We start from the raw sequence: 26713 nt of genomic DNA on the forward strand, positions 1-26713 counted from the left end.
GAAGAAAGACTGCACTGAATGAAAGAGTCTAATTCCAGTCAGTTCAATTTTTTGTTTGTTTGTTTAGAGTTATTATATATGGTAAGCAACAGCAAGAATTTTACAGATATTTAAAATGACCTCATTATTGTTGATGGGTTTGTTCCGAGTCACGTGAAAGTGCTGCCTGATTATACTGTTGGATTTGATGCCAGAAAACATGATGGCAGAACGGCCCGATTGACTGGCAGTTTATGCTATCTTGGACTCCTCTGTATTCTTATACATGTGTTTTCTTCTCTCTTCAGCTGTAAGCACAAGGTCTACTTGGAAAAGCTACCAAATACTAGCATAATTATCCCATTTCATAATGAAGGCTGGACTTCACTCTTACGAACAATACACAGTATTATCAACCGCACTCCAGACAGCCTGATAGCAGAAATCATTCTTGTGGATGACTTCAGTGACAGAGGTAAGGCCTAACAGTTTTTGTTTTAACTTGAATTTACAACGTGGTCTCTGCAAATTAAACGCGACATGGTCTCTGCAAATTAAATGGTGGCAAAGGTGAGGAAACCACAGCTGTTGGACTGCTTTCCTTGAGAAGTGCTGCTTAATGGTTAGCTGGACTAAACTCGCATGAGTGAGGGGCTTTTGTGTTGCTTTGCATGCATGTTGAAATTCACAGCAAAGGGAAGAAAAGATGAACAGTTTGTTGGCCTTTACTAATATAGTATTTTGAATATATTCTTTCTGAAATATTGCAACTTCTTAGTTTCAACATCTCTTCCTTAGGCTTCACTTTTCTTCAGAAAACCTATTAACTTTGACCTTTTTGGATGTAACACATTGGATTTTAATACTGGAATTTTTTTGAATTAAGCAGCTTCATATACTGTACAAAATAACCATATGGAGGAAGGAGACTTTTAATTTGTTTAGATATTAGTCTTTTGAATGGAATGTGAAAAACTGCTTCATAATAGTTAGTTTACAGTATCTRCATATAGGAAAATTAAGAAAACTGAAATAATTTAATGAACTTTGCTATTGTTTCTTGAATGCAACTCGGAATCCAATGCTCTGAAGTTTCTTAGGTGGAATTTGAGTTTCTTGGGTAAAATTCAGCAATATGGATCTTGGCAGTACTTGATTTCTTTCAAGCTTGTGTTCATCTTTTAGGACTTTTTTTTTCCTTCAGTTGAGGCATCAGTTGTTGTTATGTATGTGTATGTTCAGAGTAGATTGATAGACAGCAAAACAGAGAATTGTGCTCTTTGCTAGTCTTTTTTGGTAATACCTTTGTCTCAGCTAAGAACTTACTGGAGCAGATTTCTGACCTCTTCTGAGAGCCCCTAGCTGACTGATGAGGAACATCAGTGGAGCACTGCTACAGTGGAGTGTGTGCATGTGTGTGTGCACGTGTGTTTGCAAGATTTTAATTTGATGTTGTGAGAGTCAGGAAGATTAATGGTACATGCATCTGTCTTACCCCTTCATATCTGCCATTTTAGTTGCAATATGTCCTTTGATGAACTTTCTCTTTATCTGTAATGTAACTCATGTGAAATCAGAAAGCATATACAATTCTGACTATTCCAGGGTTAGAGTCTAGTCCATAGACGAAACCTTTCAAAACAAGAAGTGTAAAGTAGCACAACAACAACTCCCCCCCCCCCCGAGGCTACTAATTTCTCATAGTAAGCAATCTGCAGGGAAGTCTATAAGTTGGTTCTGAGATGTCTGACAAGTAAAAAAAAAAAAAAGCATCTTATGCTGAGAGAGCAGTTACTCAGGCTGTTTGCTCCATGCTAATTATACTTTTCTCTATATGGTGATACTGTAGGTTGTTTTTGTTTTTTTTAATGAAGATCTTGCCAACTATTGTTGATAAACTGTGAAATGTTTTGCTGTTCTAGAAGGCTTATCTACACATCCCAGTTATTAGAAAAAGAATTATTGCTATTAAACAGGGAATATTATAATTGCTGGTACTATTGTTACTATTTCTTGCCTGGTAATCCCCCAGCTTAGGTTCTGCTGCTTGCTGAAAGTATTTTGGGAGTAAATATTAATGCTCTTTTTCCTCTAACATTATAGTCACTCTCAAATCTTCCTCGTTTCCTATTATAGGAACCTATTTAACTTTTCAGTGGAACAGTTTTCAGCTGGAAAAGGTGCTTTTTATAACATGGAAATGCTTAGCATAAAAGTGCTTATTTTGAAAAACTGGAAGAAAACTGTCATCCTGTTAAGATTTGAGTTGAGCTGGGACTAGAAGTGTTGCATCCATTAGAAAGTCTTGCTTATCTGCTTTTTTGATTTCAATAAACTGAAAAGTAGAAGTGCATTTTTGAATGGTTCTCAGTTCTGAACTTGTGCGTATTTGGTACCATATGCTTTGAGAAGAGCTCTTCCAACATATAAGAAAAAATGTGCAAGCATCTATACTCTGGATTAAATAATATTGAGTTTCAAGTCAGGTAAATCATTTTGGTCTATCTGAAGAGAGTTTAATTATTGTATTGGAGATGCTTTGAACTGTGTTTACCTGAGGTGACATCATGTTTTCTTGTGGGTATTTTGCTTTTCATGGAGTGGGCCACACGTAGTACAGATGGATTATTTTGTGTTGAAAAATATTGACCTATTTCTCCACCCCCAGTTCATTCCCATTCATAAAATAATCTAAAAAGAGTTACTGAAGTAGTGCCTTGGTTTAGTGTTACTAATTCTTCATCCTGTACTCATTCTTTTCTAGACTGATGAGGGCAGGAGACTTGCTGAAGACAGTTTAGGCCAAATATTAAATATAACTGGGTACGACTGTTGTCAAATCTAATAGAATCTTTGCAGCGAAGTTTACTGCAATGTTGAAGATGTTATCACGTAGTGATAAATCTGTAGTTGTTTTTTCATTGTCTACTTTCTCCATGAAGTTTTATGTGACACATGGCTGACAAATGGCTATTACTTGTGAAATCAGTTATATAGTATTCAAGCAATATTGTGTATGTTATTTGAATTCTTGGGATACATGTTAGAGAGAGAACTTTCTACAAGGAACCTAAACAGCATTTGTAGATATCTGAAGTGAGAATATAGCATTTGAACAGCACTGAATTTATTTTAAAGCTAGTAATTAAATGGCCAGTGTTTCCCTCTTGGATATCCTACTTATCACCTCCTCTACCCCCTGCCCAAAGTCTAAGAAGTTGTTACCAAGGGACAGTACTTGCTACAAATAAAGTATATTAAGAAAAGTAGAAACCTGAAAGGGCTGTAAAAGATGGATAGAAATGTTGGAGCTTTTCCTATTTTATTTTCTTACCTAATGTAAATAGAAGTACTGAAATGTACATAAGAGCTTGTGATAACAGATGATAAAAATGTCCTGGTGCATAGCAAATTTTTGGGTGGTTGGCTAGTTAGTCTGTAAAATTATTTGTGTGACTTCAGCTTATTCACATTCACTCCTTCCGCTTTTGTGACCAGAACCAAAACTTTGGATAGATCATATATAACATTAGCAATAAATTAAGACATTTAAATGTTAAAAAAATTGAAAGGACAGCTGTATTAAGAGGGGGAGGTAAACAAGTGATTACAAAATATCACTGTGCAATGCTTGGTCATGAAGAAATTCAATGCCAAAAACTGCATGGATTAAAAAAAAAAAAAAAAACACTGACAATCAGAAGGGGGAAAACCTACATTTCAATATAGGTACCCAAGGCTGGAAAACCTCTTTATGCATATCATGTATATAGAGTTTGTATACTTAAAGTGATGGAGTGTGAACAAAAATATTGATAGAATTAGTGGAATTATTTCCAATTTTGGTTTCAACAAAAGCAAGCTTTATTTTTTGTTTTTTGGTTTTTTTAATAGCTATAAACTGAAATGCCAAATGCTAGTGTATTGGCGAGATGAAAGGGAACTGAATCTGTAGGTTACAGGAGCTGTTCAACACACAAAACAAGAAATACATGGTCACTCAACAAGCTCTCTAGAGGAGAGGCAAGTATTTGACTTTTTCTTGGTTCACCCTGGAAAACTAGTGACAAGCTGTGCTGTGTCCTGGCCAAGGTCTAGCATTAAGAATGTTTCACAAGCTTTCAGCTCATTTTTGAAGTCTGTTCTCAGTTTGAAACTTCCACTGACATCGTATAGTTCCAGGTCCAAGTGCCATAGTTTTTCTGCAGAAGGTCAACAATGTACATACCTTTGCATAAGGAAGTGTACAAAATACCTCTGATTCCTTTTCAGATGGAATGTGATGGATTTTGGGGTGGAAATTATTCTAATACCTGATTTATGAAAGCCTTGTATTCAAAAGTGCATGTAAATTTAAGAGTTTCAAGAAATTTAACAAGTGTGACGTGATTACATGATTTGAAAATGCACATCTTTATTTTGGAGTGTATTCTGTATGAGACATCTCTGTGGTGGCTTTTTATGCACCTTTAGTGGTGTTAGACTGGCTTCTGGGGATATGAGACTTGTGGAATATGTTTTTTCTGAGTTTTGCTTCAAGATTTTTTTATTATTATTATTAATTTTTTTTTTTTTGAAGTAGGAGGTCAGTTTCAACCAAAGCTGAAGAAGACAAATGTTTCGGGTAACTTTTTGTAGAAAATCTGTGGAAAAAACAAGAGTCCATATGACAGAAATACAGAAACTAAGGTCATGAGTACAATCATCCTACAGTCCCCTTGGCAGCAGCAAACTGGCCATACAGTTTAGGCCCCCTGAGCAGCACAAGGAGCACAACATAGTGCTAGAGTTGTAATGCTTGTTGGCAGGTAGATAGGCCTCTGAAAATGTGGCAAGAGGCAGAATGTGGGTAACTAACAGCGTTGGAGCAAAGGACAAAACTAGAAAGGAAGCCAAATTTCATAGATTCTGTTACAGAACGGCTTGTATTTAAAAATTCTAATTTATATTTTAAAGTTTTGGGGCAAAAAGGTTTGCTTAGTTAATGAGTTCAACAAGTCGTGTAGGTTGCCAGCATCTTTGATATGTTTGCAATCAACCTTTGTTTCTTTTGTGTTTTAATGACTTCATTAGCATAGTCAGTCCTGTGAACTGTCAATAACCCAGCTTCTGCCCATGCATGTAAAACTGACTTACCAAGCAGTTTTTACCTCTAGTTGCTTTTATTTTACCCTGTAATTCTCTAATTGATGTGCACCTCTTGGAAGAAAACACAAACGGTAGTACAGCCAAACAAGAATTCATTAGCAGCAACATTTATCAGCCAGTCTCTTAGTTGGCAAAAAATCAATCAAGTTTACCTTAATAAAAAGCTTAAAAACAAGAGAAGAGCAGGGGGGAGAGGGGGAATGACTTAACAGATTCTTGCAGGGTAAAACCAATTTCTGTCATTGGCAATGAACTGGTGTTTTCTGGTGGAAAAAATGATCTGCTGGGAAACTTTCATTCACATTGATCAGCTAGTCCCTTCTCATTCTGTCTGCTCTTATATTCTCCTATCCCCGACCCCTTGCTTAGCTCTGTTTTCTGCACCACTGCTCATTTCATGCTCAGAGTATTGCACTATCCCATATCRGATACCACATGCTTTGCATCAGATTGCTTTTCTGTCAACAGCCTGGATTAACAGCAGGCAGGTCAGTTTGCAAAAGCAACCTGTAATTGATCAGGGCTTGGTTTAGCTGGTCAGGGCATTTCAATGCCAGTGATGCTCCGCATTTTGTATGAATGTGGAAAGATACCTGATCTACAGCCCAAGAGAGTTGCAATTATCCTAAATAACCACCTGAAGCATCTTTGGCCTTATACTGGATATCTGATTTTATCTGTACTCCTGCAAATGATATTAGTGACTTCATACAGTGATGGTAAGGGATGCTAAGGGATTTTGCTCTAAAAGCAAAGCAGGTCTCTTAGTATCAGATAGCTTCCTACTCAAGACATGCATGCTGTGCAAGTTGTTGCAAGTAAGATGAGATTCTATGTATTTTGCTTGCAGACAGCTAGTTTATGTAACATGTCACTTGTGATTCTGGTTTATGGATGCTTGTCTTCACATTATGGGTGAATATAACTTTTTTTGATGAAATAAAAGTGAAGGTTATATTGCAGTAATGGCTATCTCGTCATGGGAAAACTGCTATAGAAGATTCTCTGATATGGTAAATGCTTACTGCTCCAAAAATGGCCATTGGTGTCAAAATGTACAACATTTTTAAAAAAGAAAATTGGAAGAGGATATTGTAATATTGTGAAAGTCAACCTGTACCAAAGAAAATGCTTCTGAAAGTTCATCCCTTTCCTTAAGTTCAGGAGCCTGTTTTTCAAAGTGATGTGTAATTGTCAAAGACTTTTCTTTAAGCTGGAGTTGTTTAAAGTTGCACAAGAGATTTATATATGCGTGCGGGAGGTGGGGCAGCAAGCAGAACATTTCCAACAACATCAATACTGAAGGCATCCAAAGGAGCAGATGGGCACAGCTTGTTGCTGCTCTTCCTGGAGGTGCAATAACAAAGAATGGGAAATTATTAATGGGGAAGTGTCTAGGATCCCCTCCTGTTGCTGTGTATGGCCAAACTGGCTACAGCCAGGAAAATGTCCTATGATCTGCCCTCCCTTTGGATAGGGAGGCTATAACTATTAAGGTGTTTTGGAGGAACTGAAGTCATGAACCTGGACAAGTCATACTGGAAGAGTGACTGCAGTTTGGTGCAGTCGGTGTACACATGTGCCAGGATCTCATCCCTGATACGAACTAGGGATTCTTGCCAAATGTTGGGATGTGAATTGGTGATCCCATGAGCATGCTCTCCACACCATGCAACATTTTCCTATATGTCCTGAAATTAGGTCAGAGCATAAGCTGGCCTGCTGGGACTCCTTTTGTTCTGCTGGTGTTAAGAGAGCCCACCATTTTATGCATGGTCTAAGCACTTGGGTAAGACACGGAGCAAGTGGAGCACCACAGCTGAGGGACACCAGCTGTATCAATACCTGCATATTTGTTTTGGTGTGGAACAAACTGGCAACCAAGACACAGTGGAGGCCACACTTACCAGACAGGGTGGGAGAGGGGCCCTAGCTGTCATCAACATTATGTGTGGAGGCAGCACTGGCAGCAAGTATGGGGGTTGAGGGCAACAGCTGATCTCAACTGCGAGTTTCACAGCTGGTTGGCAGCATGTTCTGGGGATGATAACTGGAAGTGCTGGCATATGTGYGCCAGCAGCCAGAGACCGTGCTGCTGCTGTCTGCGCACCCTTCCCATGGAGCCACAGAAAGTGGGTGAGATTCGTTCCCCCACCTCCATCCACTGTTGGAAACAGACACGAAGGATTTGATGTATCCAAGGGTTCCTTTTTACGATGTGTCTAGTGGATAAATCCACTAGAGGATTTATCTAGGGGATAAATCCTGTAGAGATCCATGCAGCCTCTTTCTTGGCCTTTTGAGGTATTTGAGCACCTTCCTTTAACACAAAGAAACCTGCCTGAAACTGGTCAGTGCTTGATGCAGATTTCAATTTTTCCAGGTAGCTGAGAAACAAACCTTTATATAAAAATAACTGTATGTAACTAATTCTCTGGCAACTTATTGTTTTTATATTTGGTTAGCTTCTCTTTTTTTTTTTTCTCTCCATACTGTAATAGTATGGGATATTGAGCATTGCTTATGTGATGAGTATACCCCTCTGTGGCAAAAAAGGGGGCATGGAAGCGGAAGGAAAAAGGCAGAAGCAGGAACTTCCATGTTGCTACAAGTATTACTATGCTAAAAATGGGGATTCCAGGTCAAGTTATTGGATACAGGACAAACCTGACTGCTACTGAGTAAGGTTAATGAGCTGGGGAGAAATACCATGCTAATGAGACTAGGCTGCTTTTGGAACTGATCCTAGTTTTACTGTCTCTCTGGCATCATGTTGTACAGCATAAATATATATATCATAGGAGAGCCTGTTTGGTATACATGATTTGGCCTTTGTCTAGCTTTGTATCAGTAGTGACTAGCTGAATACTCGAATAAAATAATTCCACTGAACAATTAAAGCTAATTCTTTATGATTACAGATGAAAATAATTTGTTAGTGTTGCATGTCATTTGTTAGTATGTGCACATGAGTACTTATAAACAGTGCACTTAATAGTCAAGCCTGTTTCAATATATAATAATCTTCTGGAGAACACTAGTTGTTTGGTACAGACCAGAGACATCTGCTTCATTTAGAATAGCTGAAGAAGAAAAAGGGCTAAGCATTGAAAACTTAATTTGAAACAGGCTTGTTATGATAGAAGGCTGGAGTCATATTATCTTTTTTTAATAGTTCATTTTGTGTATCTCGTTTGCAAGAAAACTGAGAGATGACCAGTATTAGTCCTATACAAACACCAAAATCCAAATGCATTTTATAACTCTTTCTCAAGCAAGCTGCTGGGCATTGTGAACACAAAGAAAAGCCAGGTAACAGGAAAATAAATGCTAGTAAAGTCTTTGGATAAAGGTTTCTACTTGATTTAATTCTGAAGTAGTTGAAGTGGCTATTTTCTTTTTACTGAGGTATAAACTGCGAGGGTTTCTGTGGAACTGTAATGAAAGCTAGCAGTTAAGCAAGTGTAGGCTTTTAAAGATGGAATTCATCCATTTATCCAAAAGTACAGCTGTGCCAGTAAAGTTCCAGTTTGAAAGCCTTGTTATCTAATAGGGAGCGGTTTACTGAAGTAAACTTCCAATCAGCAGAAAGTGCTAGGCCAGGTCCTGCCAAATTTAAATTAACTGGTGATAAGGGAACCTGGAAGTGGCTTACATGCAGCAACCTCTGCCTGCAGTGTAAGATGGGCCTTCTGCCAAGTCTGCAGATGCATCTTGCTGCCTAAGGGCACTCTGTGTTTACCATCTTTGTCGTCTTGAAATGTCCCTGGGGTATATCATGGACAGAAGGGAGATTGCTGAGAAGAAGAGGCAATACAGTCTCTGGTAGACCAACATAATTTTTGCCTCTAAACCTAGGAAGGATTAATGAGCTGTTACTAATAAGTCTGCTGGCTACCCAATCAATTGCAATATGATTTCTGCGGGAGACTTCATGTCTGTAAAGGGGATATACAAGTGAATCTGTGTAGTACAAAAGTCACCCAAAGTTAGATGCCACCACCTTAGATATTTGAAAACAATACACTTAAGAGCGGTAACATTGGTAACTGGTAGCTTGAAAACTTTTGTCAAGTTGAGTGTTTTCATTAACCATAGTGCTGATGGGTATTTTCAGTACTAGGCCTAAGTCACATAGAGATTATGTGTAAGAAAGTAGGTATGAATCCAAATAACTGCTAGTTGAATAGCTATACCTGAAACACTTAGCCTTACCAGCTGGGAAAGGAATTTCCTAAGGAATTTGCTGGTCTCACCCCTGCTTAATGTAGCACAATAATCCCAGGAAACAAGAGTGACTCCAACAACTTCCATTGGATTGTTCATATTGCCGAGAGGGTAAGTAAGCCCTTACAGGAGCAGGTATTAATGCTGCAAAATTTTGAAGTAATGTTAATCTTGACATAGGCATATTACTGTTTTGTGTGCACTACATCAGAAGTATTTTCTTACTGATTGCTGTGTAGAATATATAACTACAGGTTGTCCTAATTAATTTTTCTTAATCTGCTGTTGAGATCTAGAAAAAGCATATTGTTCCATTTGAAGTTTGTGTTTTGGGTCCTTAGTCCATAAGGACGGCAAGAAATGCTACCTGTAAGAAATGAGAGATGCTTCTGGGAGAAGGAGAGCCTGATACCATTTTCTAGCAGGAGGATCTATCCAAGAGGTAATGTTGACTGACCTTCATATAAGGTTAAATGCTCTTTTTATCCAAAGCTGATAAAACAACAATTTGTCACTATATTTTAAAAAACAAATACAAGGTAAAAGGACAAATAGAAAATGAGACAAACTCAATTTAAAGATTTCTAGATTTCTAACCAAGGATTCATATCTTTATACTTGTGGTAGTGAACTATAAAACGCCTCTGTCATTTCCTGATATGCTCACACAGATGTTATTTGGATTTCATTAGATGTGACTGCCACTTGGACTTCCTTCTAGTCAAAATACAGTGGGTGGCATGCACACTGAGCGTAACAAATGCTATTTAAAGGATATCTGAGCAAGAGCTGGAATAAACTGATTTTTCTTCATAATACCAAATTTTCTGTTCTTCATTGACCTTCCTCAATTTTGATTATTTAGTATTATGATTTCTGTTATGGATTTTTATCCATATGAGCACTACAGGCTTTTACCTTCAGCTATTGGATGACCCTTGCAAATAGCAGTTTCATAACCCGAGACATTGTGGCTTGACATAATGACTTCACCTATGGGAAAAGAAACAGTTACCCTGAGGATGAGAGTTTAGCTCAGAAGAATAATGGTCATCTTGAAAGCACCTGTGGCCTGTCTCAAAATGCTTTTCATTTGCTGGAGTGAAAGAACGCTGTCATATTGTGGAAAAGGGGGAAGTGGGAACAATTTCAAATAATAGAAATCGCACACTTCACCTGCACTAAATTGGTTGTGAAGGTGGCTGCTGTGGGAGAAATTCAGGAGTAATGCCCCCGCCAATGTTGCCTTCACTCAGGCAACTGAAATACAACTCGATTGTAAAATGAAAACTCCAGTCATGCAATATTAATATGAAAACGAATTCTTACTCTTAATACAATTCCTCAAATTGGTTACAATAGATGAGCGGTTTCACTTTTGAGTACTTGTGCAGTCAGGATATTGGAGGCTGTGTTTCAACAAGCTCTGCAGTGCTGAGTCGTTCTTACTTGCTGCTTCACCCTGTGAGGTGTTTGCTGGATATGCATCATGCTGCYAACTACAGGCTGCATTCATTTCAAGTCCGAACATGCAAAAGATTTTAAAGATGTGAACGAGGTGGTACAAATGGGTAGCCTGTACTTAGCAATTGTGTGCTTTTTGTATTGACGTCTAAAATGTTTATGCCATGCTTGTATGGAGTGTTGTTCATCAGATATCTGCTTAAGACTTCAAAGAGGATTCTGAAAGAAATCAGTATATTCACTCTGGGTCATCTTGGAATAGTGGAAGCATAATTTTTCACATATGTGAAATGAATGTAAACTACATGCATGCTAAGTTTTTTTTATTATTATTATTATGCACTTTGGCTTTGAATTACATTTCTGTAAGGTTAAAATAAATTATGACTGAAATTAAATTATTTTTAGATTCCTCATGTGAAATACTGTAGGTTCTATCATATAAACAGCAAAGAAAATTTCTAAACCGGAGTGAACATTAGTTTCTACATCAGCTTCTCTCTGAAGCATCAGCTGTTTGCTTTCCACTCCAAAAAGCATGATTATATTACAGTGATACATTAAACAACTTGAAAAGAAGCTTGAACAATTAGCTCATGGTTACCTTCTTCAACTATCATTATTAATGAACTATGGAGAAGATGCACATTAGTTGCTGAAAAAATGGAAATTTATAATCCCTTCATATTTCTCTGCATTCCTTCCTCTCTTTAACTGTTATAAGCATAAAGAAAATGCTGCTTCTTTCTTTTTTTTAATTATAAAAATAATGTAGAAGTTGAGGTTATGAATAGGTAATCTTGGGAAACTCGGTGGTATTTAGAGATACCTAGCTAAGACTCCAAATCTGTTAGCTTACGCAGCTTTGAGTGGTGTAAGGGACATGTCAATTAACTTTTACATCTCTGGTCCTTTGTTTTGGAGCTCCTAGATATATTCTGTCCTAACTTTTGCTCAAATTTTCCTTTTGGGGTGATTCTTTGTTATTAGATGTCAGGAATACAGGCCTGAGGTCTGTGCTTTTGCAATTATATAGTACTATTAGTATTATTAGTTGTACTATTAGTACCGTTAATTATGTAGTACTATTTTCACAAACTATTCAAATAGGTTTTGCCCTACTGTCCACCTAGAAGTTTCTTTCAGAACATCAGTTCTCTGGTAGTTAGAAGCTTTCTTTTGATTTAAAATGTAAATTTATTCATGTTTTTTTCATATCCTAATTGTTGTTGTTTCAGTGTTATCCTTGCTTTAAATAATCCATTTATCTTATTGTATTCAGAAAAAGCTAACAGCTTTCAGTTTGCAAAATTAAATGCAGTTTAGTTTGATGTAACAGATCTCTGAATTAACATCCTAGCAGTCTTTCCAAAGATGGTACTTCGTTATAGCCTTGGTTGTCTTAATTGTGATATTTGAGTTCACCTAAGTAGACTTTCTAAATTTTTTTCCCCTTTCCTGAATGCAGACTTTCAAGTAGACTTATAATCACCAAGCAAAATAGTAACCCCTTTAAAGAACAGCCATAATGTTGTGTATGTCAAGAGTTACATTTTATATATCTTAAAGAAAATTACTTTACAAAAAATACTGCATTTTTTACCTTATTATAAATGTTTAACTTATTTCTGTTTGCAAATAATGTTGGATCCTGAGTTCTACTAATGTTATTCCAAATATATTAATGATAGTATAAATGAGCAGTTATTTTCCAGCAGCACACTGACAATATAAATTGGCAGTTATGTTTATTCACTGGTACAAAATTTGATGCACAAGTAAGAAATAAAAAGCAAAAGGAAAGTGAAAAGAAAACTATGAGATGAGACCAAAGCATAAAGTTATGATTATCACTTGTTAAGAGGAGTTCCAGTAGCAAAACACTGTGTTAGACTTGTCCTGTAAAAGCATTAGCCTTATCTTGTAAAAGCACTTAAGGTCAGATACTGAGTGTAGAGAATAGCTCCTAATAACTTCTCTGGGAGATGCCTGGGAGAAAGTTGAGCTGGTTGCTAACTACATGCAGTTTTCAGAACTAAATGTTGAAGTCTTTTTGAAGACTGCTTCTTATATGTAGGACTGCTAGGAAGTGTTTAATTTCAAATCTAACACAACCTAAAAAAGGGAAGAAGAAGAAGAAGAAGAAGGAAAAAAAGAAAAAAAAAAAAAAAAACTCCACAAACCTGTAACAGGTGTAGCAAATACATGCCTTCAAAGCTTTATGAGGAATAAAGGTTTGTCCTGTCCTATTGGTTTGGTAACCCTGACAAAATCAGAAATTTTTAGAGCTTTGGTAGCTATCCTGACCTTGCTTCAGACATGGAATAAAACATAAAATATTTTCAGCTTCCATTAAAGCACTGGTATGTGTTAGTTCTGTCGAAACAAAAAACAGCAAAAAAAAATCCTACCCACAAAATATTTTCTATCTGAATGTTAAAAGAGCTGCAATTCATTTGTATTCATTTAATTTCAATGCTTTTCTGTCGGGATAACATAGTACATGATTTGACAGCATTTTGTTTTCTGATGATTCTTCCCTGGCTAATGGCAAGCAGTTCCACCATCATCTATATTTATTTAAATTATTTATCTTGCATAAATAAAATAAGGCCAAAAGCATCTATTTTGTTTAGCATCATATGTGTTTATGCAGATTTTTTTGTGCAGTCAAAAATCAAAAGTGTACTTATGCATATTTGCTTATTGCTCTGTATATCTTGGATATATCACAGGAGACATTAATGATGTATGGAATTGTCTAGTTACAAATCTTTTTGTATGACAATACAATTATCATTTTGATTAGCTAGAAAAAGAATAGTTTGCTCTCAGAAATCACTACCCAGACATTTCAGTCAACTTTGGGGGCTTTTCTGTGTGCGCTGTTTTCCTAAATTAAGCTCTTGCGTCTTTGAGGCAGATGGGCAATTTTATGAAATTTATAAATGGCTGAACGCTTTAATGGATCTGTCATGCACAGTTTGAATGCTGTTGATTTGTGCATAAAACATGAATAACCTATATCTAGCAATTCTAAATGTTTTGTTTTAAGATGACTGGATCAAATTTGGCTCTCCAAATTAGAGTAAGTTCCACACAGGTGGAAGGTTTGGGTGAAGAATGGAGGGCCGCAAGGAGGATGATCATTTGTGTACGTGCTGGAAACTTTGTAAACCCCCTCCAAAAATCATAGCTGCAAAGTATTTTTACCTGGGATAGTGATTTGCCCCCCACCCCCTTTTTATCCTGTTGTGAGCTTATGCAGTCTGAGATTGCATGTTTCAGTCTTTTCAGCTTCACAGTGCTGCTGCATAATTTCACTGAGGCAAGGTGCCAGCGTACAGAGGTGTACAGCTCTGGTAACTTCATTTATGGTCAGTGAATTAGCGACCTTTGTTCACCTGCTGTAAGAACCGCTATCTCCTCCCTCCCCACACACACATTCAGTAGTCAAGAAATAACCATTAAGACAAATGATTCAAACCTGAAATGAGGCTAAGAATGAAAAGAAAATGCATGCATCTGTCTCCAAAAGAAAAAAAAATAAACTATGAAATGTTTATGAAAAGCTAATATATCATTTAAAGCCTGTTTGAAGGTAATATTTCCAGTCTATTGGTACTTTTTGTCCTATATTGTAACACTGACTGGAAAGGCCACCACCCAAGCCAAAGAAAGCCTGGACTCCTGTTGTGTCTTAGCAAAGCAGGGTGTCACAGCATGGAAACACAATATGAAAAACTGAAAATATGAGTACACAGTATGGAAAACTTTGACCATTTAGGACAGGTAATGACTAGGGATTTTGTTCTTGTATGATGACTAGTCTGGCCTGACTACACAAAATGAAGAGAACATTTTGTATTACACCTATGGAACATACGCAAATATGCGAACAGCATGAAAGCAAATTAAAGGAAATTCGTGGAAGGAAATATTATTTCATGGACCAATGTTCATTTTAATTGTCAAGTTGATTCAACACTCCTATCTTCTACTCTGCTACAGTTGTGCCCAGGAAAGGGGCTATGTGAATGCACCCCAATCTACTCCAAGTAAATTCTGATGGGAAACGACGAAGAGCTGATAAAGGAGATTGGACATGACAGCCTCCAATTTATGGAGACTGATAAACATTTGAGCTTTGCTCATAACTGACAAAACTTAAATCTACAAGAGGATATGTGGTCAAGGTCCCTTTTGCCCATTCAATCATTTGAAGGGCAACACAGCTAATTTAGAAAATAGCGCCTGTGTTCTTTGCAAAGGCACTGTTTGTGCACAAAAAACAAAATAACAAACACTTTATAGCATTAGCTTTAGCAGCATAGGGTGCTAAACCCCTAAACATGGGTTTGCTAGAGACCGAAGCAAATTGTCTTTAGATGTTTGCAAACGTGGAAGATCTCAATACTTTTAAGAGGGTTTTCACACACATGCATGCACACCCCCTGCCCATGGATTTTTCTGATGTCTTCTGGCTGTGGCTATGCCAATGGAATTGGCTGCCCATTCAGTCCAGTATTTCCTTTTGTTTTTGAAAAGTGTAAGACTTGATTGCTGATGCTCTTTTTATTGAAGAATTTCTAAGCATTTTGATCAGCTAGTTAATCCTTACCATTGCCTGCAGGGAAGGCAGCCTGTACAATGCCTGGATGAGAAGGGAACTTTTTAGATATCATATGTATCCAGTAATCTTAGGCCAAAATACAATTAAAGTTTTCTTTCTGAAGGAAGAAATTAAATTGAAATTATATGCTTTTCCTATTTAAAAGCTTTCCATAGGGCATTATTCTTCAGATTGAGTATCAGTACTGATGGAGAAGATGAATTAAGGGAGAACTAACAAGGCATAAGACTTCTAACTTCTACTAATGTATATGTGTAGTCATTGTTTTTGCTGCAACTCTGCCAAATGGCTGTAAGTAAATTTCCTTTGCCTTTTGCAGCATCTCCTGTATTTGTATTTTGGTACGGTATTTCTTTTTGAAAGGAAAATAGGTTCACATTTAAGACAATTTCATAAATATTCTACCTTCACAAAGTTTCTTTTAAACAGTATATCATGCCATTCTAATGGAAAGTAATGATGCTTTAAAACAGCTCTCAAATTTAGATGATTCTTTTCTTTTAAATGAGGATTGGAAAAAAGCTTACTGAATTTAAGCTGTTATAATTTCCCAGTCTGTTCCGTAAAATAGTTCCAGGTGTGTAGAAAGAGAGAGATATAGTGTGTAAACAAATGCAGTGATATTAGTGTCCTTTAACATTGCAAAATAATTCAGGACACATGTTAGTTTTGTTTTTCTCTGAGTGGTTTGATTTAATGCCTATAAGCAAGGAAGCAAAGCTACCTTATGTTAATGAATGGAAAAATGAAAATGATCCAGAGTTATACTTGGGTCCTAAACTATTGTTTTCCTTGGATGTACTTGAAAACACTAATTGAAGTACTTCTTACCAGAAAACATCCTTGTTCCATTTTTATATTGGCAGTTTGATATTAATCGTAGGAAATAGATTTTTGTACTACAAACTATTATAACATGTGAACAAGACGTTGAAGTGTAATACATTAATTAAAATATATGTATCTAGTCAGTGTGTTATTAACAGGGACTTAATATCCTTTTTTGACTTATTCCTTGTTTTTTTTTTCTCTTTGGAAGAGAGCTGAACATGTTCTTAACCAATGAGTGGCAATTTAAATGTCAGCTGTAAATTTTAGGCATAAAATATAAGACTTATCAACAGTGCCTTGTACACTGGAGCCCTTTATTTGGTGTGTATTCATGTAGCACATGTGATTAATTTTTGAAGGCTGTTGACAACTATTACTTTTGAGCTGAATGCATTACTTCTGTGGAGTCTTGTAAAGGTTGTTAGTTGAGGTAATCTTAACTGAATTTAGAGCTTCACAAGAGCCATGAACTCATTTCTTCTTCCGCTTTCCCATGTTTTCCCCCCTCCCCGCCCCCTTTCTCCCCACCTTTGCTTGTTTTCTATTTCAACTTTGTTAGCTTGTTGAAGTGGACAACTTCTGTAGCTGCCAGAAGTTATATGTCATTCTGAAAAGAATATGATCTGATTATAAATGTCAGTAAAATAACTGTGGCTATAAAAATGTAATTAACCCAGGTTTTCTCTTCTTCAGCGGGCAGGAAGAATTTGGGAACCCTTCAGATAGGTATGAAATTCTGTAAGCTGTATGCAGGTATCCAGTAGTTAACTACTTGAGCCCATTTGTTGGTCATGGTTTACAGCCTTCCTTTTGGATAAGGACAATCACTTGCATTCCAGGATGTTGTAATGGGTTTTGTTCTGTCTGGGTACTTTCAGAATTCATGCAAAGCCTGTTAGAAGGGATTTGCTTGTCCTAGTTATAGAACAATTATGTTGACTGAAAAATCTGTGCTTGTATCTCATGTAGGTTATCTGAGCTTTGCTTATCCTGGGTTGAGTATTAGCCACCTGTCATGCCTAAGAAGTATTTCAAAAACAAAAACAACAACAAAAAAAACAGAATAGAGAACAGTATGTTATATTATCAAGTCTTTGAAAAATATGACAGTAATTTGTTATTTTCCTTTATCATGATGTTTATTTCAGCTGCCTGTTAAGCAGGCCCACAGGCTAGAGCCACCTTTTATCCTAACACGTTGGCTGCCTCATGTTCTCTCTGTGAGATGAGCATAGTAACTTATGTGACACTCGCGCATTACATATGTTGTTGCATGGACTGTGAGGCTAGTCAGGGGTACGTTACCCAACTGCATACTAGTCCGTATGAAATACCTTGCATCTTTAAGTTACTATTCTTTTTAACTGGCAGTCTAGCCTCTCGGTACTATTATAATTTGTACTACAGATTATACATGGATTTTTTGGTAATCAGTCCTTACAGATGGAAAGCCACTTGAACAGGTATGTCATCTTGCCTTAGAAAGATGTATACAAAAGACGAACTAGGTAGCAGAACCCTGCAGACAAAGCTATGTTCCCACATTGGTATGACAGATAAGTAGCAGAGCACGAACAGAAACTGTCTCTCCGTTTCCTGACTTCACTCTCCTTCTTTGGACCATCAGGCCAAAAGTATAGTTCTGATGCGATTGTTCTGAAACTTTAAGATATGTTTGTTATTTTATCTTTCTGCATAGGTTGCATTTTAAGATGAATCAGCAATGTTTTTTCTTAATTTCTCAGCAAAGAATACTACTTGGGTATCTAAAGGGTATTAATCGTACATCTAAAGGCCAGTTCCCATTTCATATAAAGGTAAAAGCAGGTTTTCTGATGGTGTTTATGTACAAATACAACATGTAACTACAATTCTTCCTGTGTGTTTTAGGTATCTGGACAGATCCTTGGAGTGTTCAGTTGCGCTGGTGTTTCTAATTAGTATGTGATACGTAAATCTCCCTGGTACAATGTCTGTCTTTAACAGATTTGTGAGTGTAAGTGGAATTATTTAAGCATTAAATATAAAATGACCAAGTCAAGACTATGAGCAATTTTGGTTGTTTGACAGTGACATTCTCATTTATGTAATTGACTGTTTTATTCAAAACCATATTGTAAAACATATTATATACCACTTTCTAAATCATTCAAAGAGTATCTTGCTGTAATAAGATTCTGATTGAGTGGTTAAATACAACTTTGGATTGTTGCCATTTTTTTTAAACTCAAACGATTTTAGAAGTGTTACACATGAAAAACAATAAATTTATAGAAATTCTGTTTCTCAATTRTTCTTATTAGTTTATCCATGTGTAAAATAAGAAAGATGTTTAGTATATATATCTTTGTGAAAGAATAAGTTGTTCTAAAATTCAAAAAATGATCATGCCTGTTCTTTGCTGTCCCAGTTTTCACCTTTAATTTGGTTAGAGAAATGCACTGTGTGAAGAATTGCATTAAGGCTTTTGTAAACAACAAACTTGGTTTTTACTCAGCTTCATAAGGAATATTGCTGAAATGGGCATTTTGCTTTTTCTTTCATGTTTAAATAGAACTAAGTTGTTTCAGGACTGGGGTCAATTCCTCTTAACAGGAGTTAACAGCTCTTTCTCCATTTTTCATGAAAGTGCTCAGCTGTTGGCTAGTGTGCAGAACTGGCCAAATATAGGGAATCTAATACTTTCATGAATATTGCAAATGTTCAAACATGTAGAGAGAAATGAATTAACATGACTAACAATAATGATGACCTGCAAATCTGATTTTCATTCTTTGTAAGACTCAAAGTGCAGGGTCTAATTAAAATACTTAGATTAAGCCATGGCAAATCAAAGAGATGCAAAACAATTTATTTCTAGGTTTCTGGTGAAAAAGTTTGGGAAGATATAAAAAGACATTCTTTGTTTTTTTTCCAGCATGGCTTTAGGGAACTGGCAGTTGTCAAGGAAAATTGAAATAGTGGTTGATGTGGTAAGGTAAAAAGTCAATGATGTAACCTTCATCCCAGAAGGCACATTGTTCCACGGTATATTGGCTGCTTTGCGAAGAAGGGCTTAGAATAGAGTGTTTATGTATGAGGAAGGGTAACCTAGAATATCTAGCCAGGAGAATATAGTAGTCATGCAGACAGATTCCCTTATAAACTGAACCAAAAAATCTGTACAAGTTATAATAATGAAAAGCAAACAACCTTAGGATGAAACATAAGTGAGAAATTTATTATGTGGAAATGATGAGAAATAAGCTATCTTTGTATCTATTTAATGCAACAGAAACACAGGTTTCCAACTGTACGTGGATCTATGTTAATGCTTGTCACTTAGTGTTGGAGTACTTTGTAGTGCACATGATTGGATTTAATGGTGCATATAGAGCAGGTCTTCAAAAGCCATAAGATTTCATGCTGTTTACCTATTTCTAATGAAAATTATCATTTTGATTCTAATTTCACAATTCAGGTGAACTATATTCTGTGGGTATCCAAAGTTATGTAATGCAGCTGCACCTCTCTTGCTCTATGCTCTTGGAGGTTTTTAGAACTATGTGGCCATCCTTGGAAATTTATTTGAAAAGACTTTAATTTTTCTATTTAGAGAAAAAATAGGGACTAATCCATCTTACTGACTCTCTTATAATGCTTACGTGATTTCTTTCTGCTCCCATTGGTGGGACCTAAGTTTTTTTTTTTAAAGCTGTCTAATTTTATCTGGCAAGCTGGAGAGGTATAGGTGCTTTTGATAAATTGTAACTCCTGTCTAAAGAATACAGCTAAGCACTTTGACTTTTGCTGATTTAGGAAAGGTAAGCAGAATCTGAGTTTGTGCATAACCTTTTGTACTGAGCAAAATTTAAAGGAAAATATAAAGTTAAGTGTAATTAACTTCTCATCTGAAAAGAGAACTTGAAACATCTGACAAATTCTGAATAGCTGTTTCCCAATCTGGTGTAAGAACTTCTATTTTTAATTGAAGCACGTCTTAGGGGTTTTTTTTTTTCTTTTTTTCTTTCTTTTTTTTTAAATACCTTAATCCTGTTGCAGTTTTATAAGCTGTATTTAAGGTCTGTTTTGATCTTTTTTTCCCAGTTTTTTAAATATTGGCTATTTGAGCATATTAAACTCTGAAGTTTTTCTTGCCTGCCTAGTATTTTGATATTTTGCAGTAAACTTGCTTTGCCAGTGTCATCTATTTTATTTCATCATTTTTCCAATGATTTTTCAACAGGAAAACCAATATCATCTTATCTAATTGAGCAGGATGAAATTAGCTTCCTTAACATTCCTGTTTATTGTAAGGTTCTCATACCAGGAAAAGTGTATCATTCACTGCTTTGCTCAGAAGTGTCTCTAGCCAGCTGGAACGCTAAGCCAGCAGATAAGATTATGCATTTGAGAAACTTCCTGCTGAATGGATATCGCTGCTGTTAGTATCCAGTGATGCTCCACAGGCACAGAACATCTTCTCTTAATATCCTATTGCTAACATAATAGGAGCAGGGAAACAGCGGTTTGCTGTGGGAGTGCTCTCAGGTGGTCCTCAAGATTTGCATACATTTATGTTTGTTGTACGTTTTAAACTTATACACTGTTCCCTAGCGCTCTGATCAGATCTCTTGCCTTGCCAGCAGGTTATAGCACAGCAGCTGAAACCATTCTGTTTGTGGTGTCTCAAAGCACATGTTAATGACTGCAACTTTTGACTGGAAAGACAAATGTTTGTTCGCTGTGGGATGCAATGAAAACAATATGTGTGCAAAGTGCAAGGTACTCTAGTAGCACTATACAAATAATGAATAACAAGCAAAGCTTATATTGTTTTGCACCATTTGTTGGAAAAGGTTATTTTTTTCCTGTTACATGTATGTTTTATACCTATCAAATACCCACYGTCTTGGGAATCTGACTGTTACTTCTGTATATTTCTCCATTCCTTTCATTTTAGTGGCCACTGCAGTTGTAGCTTTTGTTAAAGTAATCTGAGTTCTGTAGAGGTTTGCAACATTCGAGAAAGGTGTTTTGGTAGGCAGACTTCAAATAGAAATAGGTCACTACGGCAATAAGGTAGGGCATACGTTTTTCTAAAGCATTCAGGACTTAAACTTAAGTTTACCTTGAGTGCAGCTGTACTGCTGTTGTGGCATCTTATGTAAGTATCATGTATTGGAAAAAAAGTTACCAATATAAATACTTTTATGCTGCCCTCACTGAAGTAGTAAAATCTTTCTAAAGGGGTTTGCTTAAATGTTCAATGCAGCATAAACACTAGTGACTAGTGTTCACTAGACTAGTGCACCTTACAGTTAACCCACTAAGTCTAGTTAACCCACTGAAGTGGGAGGTCAGTAATTTGGAAGCAAGTTGCTTCCATAATTTGGCAGAGTTTATTGGTATTATATCCCCAATTTGCAATTTTAGATCATGTTCAGTCTCAACATATAAAGTCAGACTTGAAAAGTATCTGGTAATTCATTAAAATTGTAGATTATGAATGAAGGGTCAAAATGGTAACATTAATTTGGTCATTGAACTGTAGTTGAGCACTAAAATTTGTTTTAATAGAACAAATTATTAAAATACCAGTTTTCTATAAAGTAAATGTTACAAAAGAGTGACACTTCAGGATGTTTGTGAATACACCAGTATAGCAGGATAGCAAGCTATGTTATAAAGTAAGTAAATAAATGAAAGGTCTTCCACTTGGTGCACTTAGTCCTTAAAAACACTATTTGTGTTTCCTCACTTGTCATGGAAATTTATTTAACTCTACTTGGGTTATTCTGGAGACTTGTGTATTATAGACAGAATATAACAGGGGGGTGGTGGAGCAGGTCAAGAGTGGAATAAACTATTTGCGTTAGAAGAGAAAGAGATGGACCAACTACTTTGAATATTCCCATTTTTCCTAATGTTTCAACATGTGCTTCTCCACAGTCTCAGCTGAATTTCCCTCAACCCCAGCACTTCCTTGGTTTTCTTTTTTGATGTTGAAAGACTACTTGGTCTGGGACTGTCTTGTGATTATGGACTCTCACATTTTTTAGTAACAGACACAAATTGTTCCCAGGATGACAATAAATTATTAGGGTGTTTTCACTGTTCCTAATTGCTGCTTTTACAGCTTTTCTGCCAGGTTGTCAGGTGTGATTTAAGCTGACTGTAGGTCATGACTGGAGCAAGAAAAGCCGATGAAAAACTAAATGACAAAAAGGCATAACAGATTCTTGACATCATCAGTGCTTAACTTTCCTGTCAAAACGTTATGGCTACTTAAAATGCCTTTTTAACATTTAAAAGTTGTACTTTCATAGCAATTAATTATATTTAGCATATAGTATTGTATGAAATATATTTTAATGTATAATTTATTGCTGTTTAAAACACTGAAAAAGAAACTATACATACACTGCTTATCCATYAGGCAACTACCGGATTTGCAGATTGCAAATCAAGTATAATTTCTTCATTAAATGTGGTCCCATGTCTGGTGTGTGCTGCTAGACAGATCATCAGTGAACAACCCATTTGCCTTGTGAGGCGAATGTTGATTCAAGCCGTTCAGACACAGGAGTCTTTTGCTGTTAACTTTTGAGAAAAGAAGTGAAAATAAGTGTTTTCTTCTGCAGTTTCTAAAAGTTTTGCCCTTTTATCCAAGCATCTCTTTGTGTTGCTTAAAAACAAACAAACAAAAACTGTGATAATTCTAGGATGCTGTGAAAATGTAACGCTGGGGGCTTCCAACCTGTCCAAACTGTATAGGAGAAGAAAGACTTTGGAATAAAACACAAATTCTGTTCCTTTCCTCTCCTATCTGTTCCTTACCACCTTTGTAAAAATGTTGCTATTCAAGAGAATCTTCAGCTTGTAGACGTCTACATAGATGTGGGAGCTAAGCAGAGGATGTAGGAGAAATTAAAACAGATTTTCTACTTTAGGTTCTGAATTCAGCAAGTATATGGGCGCAGTTGTCTTGACTGCCTTCTGACTTAGCTGAGCTTAACCACACTCACCTTTCAGAAGTGATTATTATTCTAGGCATTAACTCAAACTTGGCTTTTAATATTTCTTAAGACAGTGTGTACTCTCTAAAGCTGAAAGCACAACATCTACATTCACTTTATACTTGGAGGCATTCTTTGCCATAGATGGCTCCTAATTGCCCATTAATAGCAACAGCAAAATTCTTTCAATTGTGCCAGAAATTCTGACATAATCTAAACTTCAAACTTTTTAGAAATAAATATCTCCAGGAGACAATGTTTTTAAATACCTTCCCAAAAAGTTATCTTGGATACGCTCCAATGTCTTGCAAGTAAACAGATACAAGCACTGCAACAGTAAGATATAGTAGTAAAGCAAATAAATGCCAATAGTCCCCTTAGGATGGTGTTTCTTGAGTTGTCTTTTTATTCTGTTGTAAGATCCTGCAGTTGGTTGCAAGCTCTCTGAAGCAAGAACTGTTATCGTTCTGTATATCAACAGTGACAAGCATAGCATGATCCTGATCTCAGCTGATACCTGTAGGAATTGCTATAAAGCATATGAAATATAGAGAAATGACACAATTAACACTGTCTTTTAAAGATAACCAGTACAGATGATCTGAATATTCAGAAATGCTTTGGTCTGAATCAAGCTTGCCATTATATGAGGCACTTACTGATTTTCTGTTCACAACTTCTTTTTTTCTCCAATTTGTGACAGGTGATACCTTCTTAGAAATTCATATATTTTTCCACAGAACTAACTTGCAAAATTTAACACTGAAAATTCTGAAAATTATGGTATTTCAAGTACTAAAATGGTTAACAATTCCTGTTTTATGCTCATGTGCACTGTTAACCCCATGTTATTAGCTCTCTTCATAAAACTTTCCATGTAGAATATGAATGTCAATGAATATGGAGTCCAGCCTTAGTATTTCTTGAAGCACTTTTTCAGATTCAGATCACAATTTGGAAACATCATTAATTTTAATTAATTCCCCATTTACCTTTCTAAAACTTTAGTTTTTGGACTCTTTAGAACAGTGAATGTTGCTCATTTTGTCTTGTCTCTTTGTAGTATAAACATCACAGTGTAGGCAACCAAAACTATTCCAGTTATGAAACAAGAGTCAAACTTGATTTTCGGAAGTGAAAGCCAGTAATGGATATTAAATCTAGCTCTCTAGTTATCAGTTTTGTTTGCACTGTTAAGGTGACAGACAAAAAGATTAATGTGAACTGTTTTGTTTATGACAAGAAGGTGTGAGATTATAGGGAATAGAAACATAGTAGCATATTGGTAACATTTTGCAAAAATACTCAGAGAAGTTCATGTATGTTTAAAAAATAAAATCTCCTTCTTATATCTCTCGGCAAACTTACCAACATATAATAAACCGAAAAAAGCAGGCAGCATTACCCTGCAAAACAGAAAAGCAGCTACATCAAGAAGAAGGTGCTGTGGAATTCAATTCTAACTCAGTATCTCTGTTATTTGACAAAGAATATGGTGGAAGGTGAATACAGAGAATTTATTTAAAGACTCTGTGTGTGCGCATGTGTGTACGCATATAACCATATGTGTTTTTCTGATGCTTCTACACCTCATTATAAGCTTGCATAGATAACAATGACAGAGAATATAGGATATGTGAATGAAACCATAGCTGACAATTAAAATGACATTTAGGCACCTTTTTTCCCGATAAACTTATCTTTGTTATCTGGATGAATCAAAGGAAATAGGCTCTAAAATTTGTCTCTACCTTTTTCCCTTGATCAGGTCCACTTTGCAGCATTGTTTGGGTTTTGTGCTACAAAGCCCTGTACTGCAAGCGTATTTCTTTCATGTAAGCCTGCATTATTTAATTTGTCTAGAAGTTTGTGTTGTGGAATTCTTTTGTAGTATTAGGGGTTTTTGAATACTTATTTTAAATATAATCTTAAAATTCACAAAATAGCGCAGTGTGGCTGCTTCTGGTGGCCTGTGGTTGTTGGGGGGGGGGGAGGGAAATGCTGATTGAATATAGATTGGAAGGGTAATCTTATATGGTTTCAGTGTGTCTATCATAAGATTAAAACTTAATATGCAGCATCAGGATGACCTAATGCAACAAATTTTACAATATTCAGTACATAATTACAGAAGATGGTGGGTATTCTGAACTGTATTAAGAAATGAATACATAAATTATATTGCTGTTTCGGTAAAGTACCCTTTCAAATCAGCTTGCCCTGTTTTTATTTGCTTTCATATTTATGAAGGCACAAACCAAATGAGAAGCAAAGGAGGTGTACAATGCATTTCTGAAAGACTGAGGATATTTCTGTGGGCAGCAAACTGTAGTCTTTAACTATGTGAGGATTGCATCCCTGCAAATCTATATACTGTTTTAAAAAGTTAGTATTTTGGTAGTGAAAGTAATATCTTTATTGACTTTTCAAATTATTTATTCATGTAAGTATATATATCTATATGTATATTAAACAAGCCTAACAGCTGAATTAATTTAATGTAATCATTTCATCATTGCCATTAATGTGGGTACTGCATTACTAAACAACTTCCTAAAGTTTGCTTGCAAAAGGCTAAAGGCTTTTACATAACATCTTTATTAGCTTGCTGCTTATATGAAACATTTGAGAGCTTTTTAAGGCCTGTTTCTTTTGGGGGAATCAATATTATTACAGTTAGACTTTAAAGAAGTATACTCTCAAAGAAATAATAGGTTGATTATTTTTCAGATTGAGATTTTTAAGACTTTTCTAAAATATTTGCCTTCTGCCTAGGGAATATAATGGCAACTTCATTGTGATGGAGTGGATTTATCAAAAGCTGTTATTATCTCTTATAAAGTTAGAAGAATAACAAATACATATACTGACTTTTCAACAATGTAGAAATACCAGTAAATTAATATGAGTGTCCTTAAAACTAGTCACAAATAAAATGTCTAAATGCTAATGAGATCAAAAGAATAGCACAGTTCTTGATTACTGCTGGATAATAATCAGCCAGTGTAATGTAAAAAATATAAGCTCATGTGATCATTATAGTATTCTTCTCAACTGTTGCAAATTAATTTTGCCAAAAAATATTGGCTTCTTAGCAAGCTGTCAAGGTTGCTTCAAAGGTTTTGCACCAAGCTGGAGACTATACTAGGAACCTGAGTTTTTCACAAAGCAGATGTCAAACCTGAGACCTTAAACTAACACCTTAAAACCTCATGAAGTTCAACAAAGGCAAGTACAGGGTCCTGCACCTGGGGAGGAATAACCCCATGCACCAGGACAGGTTGGGGGTTGACCTGCTGGARAGCAGCTCTGCTGAGAAGGACCTGGGAGTGCTGGTGGACACCAAGTTAAGCATGAGGCAGCAATGTGCCCTTGTGGCCAAGAAGGCCAATGGTATCCTGGGGTGCATCGGGAAGAGTGTTGCCAGCAGGTC

General features: G+C 36.2%; 1 protein-coding gene across 1 annotated transcript in view; it reads left to right on the plus strand.

Moving 5' to 3' along the window:
* GALNTL6 (polypeptide N-acetylgalactosaminyltransferase like 6) overlaps nucleotides 1-26713 on the plus strand; it is a gene marked incomplete at its 5' end in the record, with an annotated part of 337061 nt that overhangs the window by 60032 nt on the left and 250316 nt on the right. Inside the window, one exon of the mRNA XM_026075986.1 lies at nucleotides 288-454. Coding sequence (XP_025931771.1) covers nucleotides 288-454 — 167 coding nt within the window. The remainder of the gene's footprint in view (nucleotides 1-287; nucleotides 455-26713) is intronic.

This window comes from Apteryx rowi, unplaced genomic scaffold (assembly GCF_003343035.1).
Source record: "Apteryx rowi isolate R43461 unplaced genomic scaffold, aptRow1 scaffold_419, whole genome shotgun sequence".
Lineage (NCBI taxonomy): Eukaryota > Metazoa > Chordata > Aves > Apterygiformes > Apterygidae > Apteryx > Apteryx rowi.